The sequence below is a fragment of the Aythya fuligula genome, chromosome 6, assembly GCF_009819795.1.
Source record: "Aythya fuligula isolate bAytFul2 chromosome 6, bAytFul2.pri, whole genome shotgun sequence".
Taxonomy (NCBI): Eukaryota; Metazoa; Chordata; class Aves; order Anseriformes; family Anatidae; genus Aythya; species Aythya fuligula.
The window spans coordinates 9,861,860-9,873,102 of NC_045564.1; the positions used below are offsets into that span (position 1 = coordinate 9,861,860).

Consider the following 11,243-nt stretch of genomic DNA (forward strand, 5'->3'; position numbering starts at 1 on the left):
AGAAGGCAGCCGCTTGGAGCTGATAACTGAAACGCCTCTTTGTATCTAACTTACAAACTGAATCAGTCTTGGTATCATCAGTTACGCTGCTCAAGAGGAAAGCATTAAGCGTGCAGAACAGAAGATTGCAGCTGCAGCAGTGGAAGCCATACGTGTACGTACCAGGTGACACACACACACCAGGCTTTCATCATGCAGGCACCTAAACTCCAGCAAATGACCCAGGCCACAACTGCTTCAGCACTTGCCGTGCTATGCTTGTCATTCCCTTGCCTTCCTTGCTGTCCTCATGCTCTATTTTCCATCAATTCCAGTTTCTCAGTTCTTACTATATCCTTCCAAACACCCACGTACAAATCTTGTCTCTCAAGTACTCTGCAAAGAAATCCAAGAAAGCTTCTTCCTTTCAATTCAGGAAGGGTTGAACACTCTTGAATGCTTTTTCCCCATTATACTGTAATCTCATCTCACAGGCGGAGAGCAAGGTAATAAAACCAAAGGCTTGTTTCTTTGTAGTTCAGATAAATTTAGAGTCCAATATTACGCAACAATGCTTTCCATACAATGCGTAAGAAAATTTAACTTCTGTATCCTGTGCAGGCAGCTCAACATTAAAGCAATACAGGTAATTTAGCAGGGCAAGCTCGTAACCAGAAATGCTGCAGGTCATGACTGCTATAGTTGGCACCCTCTCTTCACCGAGCTGTAATGTTAGGACAGCTGCCACAGGAAGGCTGCCTAGACGACTGGATCTTTGTCTCCGTGACATTGAAATGATTATAAAGCTTCAAACCACTTTAAGTAGGTTCACCAAATGACTAATTCTGGCGGTGACATTCTAGAAAACAGGGAAAATGAGGGACCATTTGGAGATTTATTTAAACTGTGCTTTATCAATCCATACACAGCCTTCAACGTCTCTCTCCTTTTCCCCACATCTCTGGTTTGGGTGTGTTTTCCTGAGTTCGGCTGGTATCTCTGGGGAAATTCACTGCTGGATTAAAAACAGGAAATCTTTCTTGGGTTATTGACCAAGTGATGCAAAAAGCCTTGCTTTTGGTTCACAATTAGTTAACTCTGATACACAAACATTTGCAAAGTTAAGTGGGATACATTTAAATGACTGCTGCCTTGGCAGCCAGTGGCATGCTTTTAGCACATTTCCCCTAGAGAACACAGTTGCTGTGATACCTAAAAGACAGGCTTCCTGGCTTTTCTTCTGAGCATGCTAAGTGAAGTAGTGAAATAATAGAAATTGCACATTCTCACACTACTGGTTACAGGACGCTAAAATATCCTGCAGTAGTGCCCATCTTGCTGTGTCCTCCTGGTTCTGCTACTGAAAAATGTAGAATCAGAGTCATGTGGTTGGAAAAGACCTGCAAGATCACCAGGTCCATCCATCAACCTGACCTAACACCTCCCACCACCAAACCACATCCCTCAATGCCACGTCCTCACGTCTCTTAAACACCGCCATGGATGGTGACTCCACAACTTCCCCAGGCAGCCTGTTCCAGTGCCTGACCTCCTTCTCCATGAAGAAATTCTTCCTAATGCCCAACCTAAACCTTCCTGACGCAACTTGTGGCCATTGCATTGTGTCCTATCACTTGTTACCTGAGGGGAGAGACCAAGACCCCTGACCCCAGGCTCACCACTGCTGCATACAAGGTGATGATCACTTCCCTAGCCCCACTGGCCACGTTACTTCTGATGGAGGCCAGGATGCCACTGGCCTTCTAGGACACCTGGGCACACTGCCAGCCCACATTTAGTTGTAGCTCTGAAGTACAGACATAGGGGTATAAATTCATAGAAAAATTACTAACAGGAAGAACATCATCTGCAGCTTTAGTTTAATAGAAACTGTAAACACTACCAAATTCAAGTTCAGGAGAATTTTCCTCCAGGTTTCATATTAAATTATGTCCAATTGCTCTCATCTAGGCTACAAATGGCCCTTCAATTCCCTCAAAATGAAACAAAAAAAGATAAAAACCAATACAAGTCCGAAGTTTCTCATATGTAAACAAATAAAAAGGCCACAGATGTACTGCAATACAGCTAAAGCCACGGACTCAATTACAGTGTTCGCAAGAGTCACTTTGCTTGCCTGTATTTATTTCCTTAAGCACAGAAGGGGAAATTAGCAAATAAAATAGTTGTCTAATCATTAGGCTTACATTCATTGCCCAAGTATGTAAGCAAATAAAGCTGCTACACGAGACACAAAAATTATACACCTCGGTCACATCAACCCTGTATTTTTGTGCTTGCTTCTTCAAGTGGCTCACTGAAGCAACAGGGGGGGGAAAGAAAGCCAAGCCGCTCACTGAGTTGGAAATGCACTGTCATCTCAATAGCCCTTCATCTGTGGCATTGCACAGCCTCCAAAGATGATGTTAGTCAGAACCCTGAAATAGCATTAATGAGATTGGATGTGTATAGACCGGATAAATAATGCATCTGCTTCCATCTTCTTTCTGAAAGAAACACTAAACACTTCCAGGAAGATTTGGAGCTGTTAGCTGCACCACAATGGATGCACTAGGAACGAGGGAATCCAAACAATGCCTGCTTCCTCTTGCATTTGTAATCACAAGGTGGAACTTTCTATGAGGACATATTTCCACAGCTGCCTGAGCACGCCACAGTGAGACCACATCGTTACCTAATTTCTAGGGTTAATCACAAAATTCCTGCAGTATTTATAACCTTATCAAAATGAAACAGAAGTACACGTTAGTTGCAAATTTGGATCAAAAGCTGTACAGATGACTAAAAAGTTCCTGAAAAGCCATTCCAGATATATAGACACAGGGAACTGAAATACTCTTGACTTTATAACAACCTTTTAAAAGAAATTTAATCTTGTCACTCGAAAAACTATTTGCCACCCTCTACCCTCATGCTGGGGAGTTCATGAACACCCTTGAACCCTCTCCCTTCACTGCATGTAAATGCTGTCTTTTCCATCTCATCCTCTGCTCTCCTGTTCTCTGCCAAGTGATTGGAGAGAGAGGTGAGGAAAAACTATCATCTTGGTGTTAACAAGGACAGGTATGCATCCCTGGGAGGGATGCACTCCTTAAGAAGCTTGCTAACTGCCACAAGTCTAGGGAATCAATCAAGTGATAACAGGACAGGGAGAGATGGCTCCTGGTGGAGCCCACAGGAGTGGCACACCCAGTATTGTCTTAGCTCAGAAGCAGGGAGCTGGGAAAACCACAGACTGTTGGCTTTGAGCTCAAAGGAATGTTCTTTTAGTTAGGATAAGCTTCTCAGCCAAACCTCTTGCTTTGAAATACTAACAATTTTGCCACCACAGAGGCCAGTAACCAGCTGTGCACCCCAAAGGTCAATATTGGCTCCGATCCCATCTAACATCTTAATGAATGCCCCAGATGACAGGGCAGAGCATACCTGCAGCATGTTTGCAGACAACGTGGAGCAGCCGAGGCAGCAGAGGGCCATGCAGCCACCCCCAGGGGGACAGGCCGCTGAGCTGGGCTGGCAGGAGCTTGGGGAAGCCCAGCCAGGAGAGGTGCAGAGTGCTGCCCCCGGGGAGGAACTCTTCAGTGCAACTGCTTCACCTCCTCCATCCCGCCTCAGCTCAGACAGGGTGCCCAGCCCCAGGTCCCGGCGCCTCCTGAAGCTCCCCAAGGAGGAGCCCCCCCAGGCTCTGGGCAGCCTGTGCCAGGGCTGCGGCACCCGCCCAGCCCAGCAGTGCTGCCTGGTGCTCAGGGGTCTGCAGCCAGCTGCAGCCTCCCAGGAAGCCTCAGCACCACGGGAAGCCCTGCAGTGCAAAGGGCTGCTGAAGTCAGGGGGTAGAGGGACAGCTGCAGGATCTGTGTCACTGCCCCCTGCTCCAACTTGGTCCCAGACCCTTTGGGGTCTTTGTCCCAAGGCCCCCAGTACTCCTGCCTCCACCCAGGCAGCAACACTTGCACACCCTCGCCACAGGGCTCCGTGCAGAGATGTCTCTCTCCACAAAGCCATATTTAAGTCCTGATGGTGCCTGATTCCCAGGAGCCCTTAAAACAAGCAAGCAACATCCTGCAGCCCATCCATATCCGGCAGTCCTTGCTCGATTATCGCATGGTATAAAGACAAGCCAGAGCACAAAAGAGAAGCTTAGCATAGCTCCCCACCAGTACAGGTAACATGAAGCACAAGCAGTCCTTGAAGCTGGTCAAGGACAAAAACTAATATTACAGAAGACAAATCTCCTATTTTCATGGAGGTTAGGATTACCAAAAACATTTAAAGCAATGTTTCCTTGTTCAGAATAGTGGAACTTTATCCCCTGCAATTTTCACTGACTGTATGAAACCATTTTTGATTTTTTCCACAAATGGTAGAAAGCTGCATGTATCAAAGTCAGAAAGGGTAACCTTAACACAAAAAGCAACAATTGCAGAAACGATGCTTTAAAGGCGCTGTAAGCAAAAGGTCACACAGTTAAGATGCAAATGAATTCTCTATTTCAGCTACTACGTTATTTTGCACTCGCGTTATCTTAAATACCAACAGCGCCATTTACCCTTCTCATCGGTAAGGACAAAACAAGTTCCCAGTTGTGATGCAGCAGAGAGCGAAGTATTCCTGAGGTCTGTGGAGGCACTCCTCATCTGCCTGGCACCATTCCCAAACTCCACCATTCTCCAGAGAAGTATGCTTTTTTTTCCATTGTATACTGTAGTCTGATGGGCTACTTTTAAGTATACCCCATAAGTATTTGGGAATTAATGGAATACATGGTATTTTCACAGTTTTTATCACTTGCTGCAAGGCTCAACCCCCTTGCTTCACTCAGTAGAGTTCACAGCCAGAGAGCAGCTACCTCGCAGCCTGGGTAACAGACTCACGGGATCACCTAGGTTGGAAAAAACCTCCAGCATCCAGCCCAGCCACCACATCCACACGGCTCGGAAATACCTCCCAGGACAGGGATTCCACCACTGCCCCAGGCTGCCCATTGCAATGTTTGAGACCATCTCCTCACCACCTGAGGGAAGAGACGGGCACTGCCAGGCCACAGCCTCCTCTCAGTAGCTGTAGGGAGCCGCGACGCCTCCCCTTGGCATCCTTCTCCCCAGATGAAGCAGCCCCAGCTCAGCCTTGTTTCCAGGCCCTTCCCAGCATCCTCATTTGAGCATCTCTACATCTTCCTGTAGTGAGGGGCCCCAAACTGAGCACGATATTCAAGGTGCAGATTGACTGGATTCCCTACATCTGACTGAACCACATGAATTGAATCCCCCGGAACAAAACACAAAAAAAGCACATTCCTGGCATGCTCTATTGTTGCCCTCTCTCCCACAAATCTGAAACAAGATGGCCACGCTACAAAACTGTTCCCCAGGCACGGCCTCTAAAAGTTTTCCTCAAAGTAAAATTCAGTGCAAGACTACGGACTCCTGCCAGACAAATTACTACATCTTAAATTATTTATTTTGCAGACCTGAAAAGCAAAGTGAGCAAAAAGTAGCCTTGTTTTGCATGCTAAGATGTCATAATCTGCCTCCAAAACCATTTTAAAGCATTTTGGCACCCATACGAAATGGATTTGCATCATTGTTTGTAGCGTTTGGAGTATCAGCTGTAGTGATAAAGCTACAAATCCCATGGACTGATCCACAGTTTAAAAAAGCACAGCAGTAAGACAGCTTGAATAGGGTGAGTAGTACTAAGGTTTCAAGATGCCACTGTCTCATCAATACTAATTTCTTCAGCTTTGCTCATTTACACTTAAATATCTGAACTACACCATCATTCCTTTGACTTATTTAAATACTACAACATACATGTACTCCCAAACTCTCCTTCCCAGTTGCTTGACTTAATTATTTGCTTGCAGGGAGATCCACAGATGCTTGATCTCCTAAGTCTGTTTCAACCAAAGAGCTAAGTAAAAGGGGTGCCCGGTATTCAGCTTTCAGAGCGGCTATAATCGTTTTCAAGTTGCAGCTTTGATATCACTCTCAGCACAAGCTGATTGCAGGACAGCCTTGGCAGCCTCCCACGAGCTCCCTGTACATTATCAAGGAGCGTCTACTTCACCGCAACGATTCAGCCCTGCCTCATCACAAACAGGCACGTTAAGGACAAATCCCCTATTTTCAACAAACAATCATAGGTTGGAAAAGACTTTCAAGGTCATCGAGTCCAACCACCAGGCTGACCCACTGGGTCCCACCACCAAGCCCCATTCCTAAGCCCCATGCCCCAAACACCTCCTGGGATGGGGACTCTGCCACCCCCGGGCAGCACCTTCCAGTGCTCCATCGCCCTGCCAGTGACAAAATCCTTTCCCACATCTAATCTAAATCTCCCCGGCACAACCTGAGACTCCTTGCTCACATCCTGTCCATTGTCACTAAGATATCCACAGCTCCTCGCTGCAGCCTCCCTTCCAGAACAGGGAGACAAAACAAGATCATCGCTGGCATCCTTGTCATTTCTGCCTGTAGTCTCATATCGCACAGCAGATTTTTTTTTAAACTGTACATAAACCCAGTTTGTCTCATTGCTCAGTCTCAATATGTGTTAAAATACTGTTGTTATCTCAACCCCAGAAGCGAACATAGCTCCTGGGAGACAGAGAACCTCAGTACCACCACTTAAGGAGTCATGAAGCAGAGGGCTCCAAGGAAAGAAGGGCCATGGCAGGGAAAAAAACACAGCTGGAAACCCACAGCAATGACAGGTGCCCTTAACCTGCACTTCAAGAGCCTTCACTCAACCCCGGGCTTCTTTATTATCAAGAAATGTGTTTCAAAGTGACTGAAGAAAAAATAAAGAACCTACCCATTCTAGCACCCACTCCCCAATGCACCAGGATCTCTGCACTGCCCTGAACATGTTATTTCCAAGCACACAGATCTCGTCTCTTCTGTAAGCTTGAGATGACTTCTGAAGTCCCAAGACTGAAAGGAAATAGTTAATCATAATTTCAAAACCCAAACTAGCATTCACAAAACAATTTTGAAATGCCTTCTTTTTTCCTTCTTCTTTAACAGAAAGATTAAAATAGAAATCACAAGATGCTCTGGAGCACAGCTCTTCATAGCCGAGCACTGTTTGGTATAGCATCTGTAAGATTCAAAGCAGCAACCTCCAAAAACTCTCAAAAAAAAAAAAACCACAGACCACAGAGATTTTCAAATCACTGTCAGGGCACACTGAAGCCAGTATCTTAAGTGTGGTTGTTAGGCTTTGTTTTATTAGCAGAGGATTGAAGATACTTCTTGTCTTCCCCATAGATACAAAAATCTGCTCAAAGCCCATGTTGAAGCAGAGTGTTTTGACAGGCTTGCCACTGCGTAAAAGGATAGCAAACTATTTCAGATGTTCAACGCCTGCTGCATTAGTGCCTGTTAGTACCAAGTGAAGTACACTAGCAAAAGTATTTTTATGGACTATCAGCCAAGAAGACGACATTGACCCTGTTTGGTTGTTTTAAAATTATTTCATGAAGGATTAGAAATGAAATTTTCAGATTGCTTGACTCCCTTTCTTTGGTTTCGCATCACTCTTCAGATTTTATAGCAACACAGCACTAGCCTCATTCTGGACAAGAGAAAAGGGAACTGATACACCCAGCTGTTACCTACCCTTACATAACCACATTCACACCTCGAGAGCATCATGTCTCAAAAACCTAAGGTGTTTCCAGCAGTTTAAAGACTGCTGAAGTCTACTTGTGTTTCCTTCTCTCTGTTGCTAAGTACTCTATATATTTGATACAAGAACCGCTGAATGCTGATCAAGTACTGATGCCTCTACTGATGGAGCTCAGCTCATGAGCCACAGAACCGGTAACAGCACCTCAAGTTCCTTGGCTACTTATGAATTTCATAACAAAACCCATACTTCTGTTCAATTTTCCAATTTTAACTCTGCAACTGTGAAATGCATGAACCTGAAAGTAACCAGCTCTTAGCACTTTCATCCTGTGTAGAAAAGCTAACGAACCAATATCACACAAATGTTTTAGCAATTATCACACCAAACTCAGGACAACACAAGGAAAGACGTCTCTGAAAAAAAAAAAAAAAAAAAAAAAAAATCAAATCAAAGCGTCAATTCAGGACACAATTAGCAGTCAGCAGTTGCTCTCTTAGGACTAGATACAACTCCTGCCCTTGAATACGAGGAATCGTTGCTGCTGGAAGACCAGCTTCATTTCACATTATTGAAACGGTCATTGATCCAGCAAGTGTGCCCAGGCACTCCTCTAACAGAGCTCAAAGCCTAGAAAATAGTTTACACTGCCAATAAAATCCTTAAAAAAAAAAAAAAAAAAAAAAAAGTAGACTAAGTCAGTGACATCTATAACAAAAAAGAAATTCTGAGAATAATTAATAGTGTAACTTTGCTGAATTGAGTCTCAAACTGCTTTAGATTCCAAGTGTGTTCTCCTCCAGATCCATAAAAACCTCTCTCGAGCAAGTATGAATTATCGGAGCTGATCAAGGCGCACATGCTGGTTGGAGTTATGGTTTAGAGCAGCCTGAACTAACGAGACTACATTCTTTTCTTTAAAGGGTATGGTTTCTTTTTCCACTGGAAAAAACTATTTCAGCACAAAGTTACTTAATATTTTCTCATCTCAGCCACGTGCCAACACCACAATTCCTCGCTATCAGTAAAAAAAGCTGAATACCTTGAACTCAAAAGGCTTCATGTGAGTTAGGGAGCTATCATTACTACACTCAACTCAGCTCAGTAAGGACTTCCGAGACTGCAACAGCAGCAAAACAGATGAGACCCTCAAACATGCAATAAGGAGTTACCATGTAAAGCTAGGAGCTAATTTTACAGAAAAATAGTCAAAGGAGGTTTACCAAAATACACAACCTGGTGCAGTTGTAACCCAGGAGTGAGGTGAATTTTCTTAGCCTTTCTTCTTTTTGCTGTTGTTACTAAAAATTGCATATATGTAAAATTCAGGGTTACATGTACTCCAAGAGCCCTCCAAATGAAAAATTACCTAAAATAGGCACTTTTTCTAGATAAATCTTTCCCATGAATCAGATGTGCTGGTTGCATGACTCAGTGTCCAACACAAGTTAGACAGCAAACTGTCTCCAAAAATTTTACTCATCAGCTTTGCCTTTGAAAGACATTTGCAGGCTGCTGTTTTGTTTTTAGAGCTTTTGTGAGTGACAAGGGAACGGAGCTCCAGTTAGGTAACAAGCCATTAATACTTGACAAGACAAATGCGAGTCACATGCTAGCGAGATAACTACATAGAACACTTCACATCCTCCTCCCACTTCTGCACAAGCTTGGCTGCATCACTAAGCATCAAGAAACATGACATTTAGAACCACATAGACATGCATTAATTACCACTAAATATATATCTTCTTTTTCCCCCCTGAAGGACATCATCTATCCCACAGAAATCCAAACACCAGCAGTACTGCAAAAGGAACAGTGGTGCCTGTGTCCCCTTCCCACAACATATATTAAGTTTCCATCTCTTCCATGAAAGAGGAGAGCAAATGGAAGGACTCCCAGGAGGGGCGCAGAAGCTGACAGCCACTCATCATCATCTCAACAAGTGACAAGTACAATAGGCAACACGCAGAAACCTCCACCGCATACTCAGTCCCCAGCCAAGTCTGCTCATCAAACTGCCTTCTTCAATACGTGACAGGCGCTGCCAGGCTCCCCGGCTTGCTATGCAGGACACTAACAAGGATTATTGCCCCCTCCCCCTAAAATGTTGATGGTACCCCGTTTAATGCCACATTGCCCATTCGTTCAAGCCGCATGGCTCCAGTCAGATGAATCAGTTAGCTTTTGAAGTCACAATCCCAGTTACTTTCTTTATGATATATGCTTTAAGGAGGAGAGAGGCCATCAAAACCCGACGGCTGTAACCAGCTCTCTATTTCAGATGCTATACATCATACTCTGCTTGCTTGAATCCCTTCCAAAACAGCGGCAGACTAATTCAATGGCAAAAGCACACAACACAAGGCTTTAAACGACTAGGCAAAATAACTTAAAGATTTCTTCTTAAAGACACATTCTTAGCCAATGCTGTTTGCTCTTTTTAACTCCAGTGGTAGCAAAGAAAAATATCTACAGAGTTCCCAACGTGATTTTTTTCTCGTTTTGCACTCCTGAAGTGCTTAGGATGTGCATCTGTAGCACTGCTTTGAGGACAGATACCTATAAATCTAAGCTTAGAAGACTTAACTCCATCTTGCTATCGAACCCGTGGGTTTGTTTGTTGTTTTTTTTTTTTACACTATTGCACGGAGTGCTGCCCCGTGATCCGCTTGTGCATCTTGTTTACTCGATAAAACACCGAAACGGAGCCCGTGCACTCAGTGTCTCGGTGGGAGCTGTACGGAACAGCAAATATCGCTTTTTCTCAAGCCCTTCCGAGGCAGGCAGCGTCCTTCTCACCTCACCCCGCTGCTCGCAGGACGCCGCTCCGCCTGCACACCAGCAGAGCAACTTCTCAGAGCAGCACCGAGCCCCCCCCCAAAAAACAAACAACCCCCACGGGGTCCGGGGTCCAGCCGTCGGGGGAGGGGGGTGGGGGGGGCAGAGGCTCACCTTCGATGGCGATGACATGCTCGCGGATCTGGCTCTGCAGCACGGGCTCGTCCAGGCGCTCCAGCAGCTCGTAGATGGAGTAGATGTTGGGGTGCACCGACTCGAAGCGCTGGATCTCGGCGCGGATGGCTGCCGAGTTGGCCAGCTGCTGCTGGTAGTTCATGGTGCGGCCGCTCCCCTCCTCCTCCTCCTCCTCCTCCTCCTCTTCGTCGCCGTCGCCGTCCCCGTCCCCTCTCCCCGCCCCGCCGGGCCCCCCCCCGCTCCCCGGCAGCGCCTCGCCACAGAGGGACCGGGCCGGGGGGGCAGCGCCGGGGCCGCCCTCACTGCATGGCGGCGGGGCAGGGCGAGGCGGCGGCCCCCTGCCAGCTGCGGACCGGCCGCCGGCCCCGCTCCCTCAGCTCCGTGGCGGCGGCCGGTCCCGCCGGCAGCCTGCGGCCGGCTCCCCTCGTCCCTCTCCCTCTCCCTCTCCCCTTGATCTCCTTCTCCCTTCGCCTCAGCGCCCTCAACGCTCCCAACGGCCGTAACGGTCCTAACGGCTCCGCGCGCGCCCCGGGACCGGGCTGCCCCCCCCCCCTACTCCTCCTCCTCCTCCCCTCCGCCCCCCGTCTTTCTCCTCTGCCTCCCTCACGCACACGCAGGCCGTGCCCCCCTCCCCTGCG

At 46.6% G+C, this 11,243-nt stretch overlaps 1 protein-coding gene across 7 annotated transcripts in view; it reads right to left on the bottom strand.

Annotated features, from left to right (window-relative positions):
* The window catches only part of AGAP1 (ArfGAP with GTPase domain, ankyrin repeat and PH domain 1), a 345,403-nt gene extending 334,635 nt beyond the window's left edge, over nt 1-10,768 (bottom strand). For all 7 annotated transcript variants that reach the window (XM_032190230.1, XM_032190227.1, XM_032190225.1 and 4 more), the window contains exon 1: nt 10,585-10,768. In XM_032190230.1, coding sequence (XP_032046121.1) covers nt 10,585-10,747 — 163 coding nt within the window. In that variant the 5' untranslated portion in view covers nt 10,748-10,768. The remainder of the gene's footprint in view (nt 1-10,584) is intronic.
* Between the last annotated feature and the right edge of the window lie 475 nt (nt 10,769-11,243).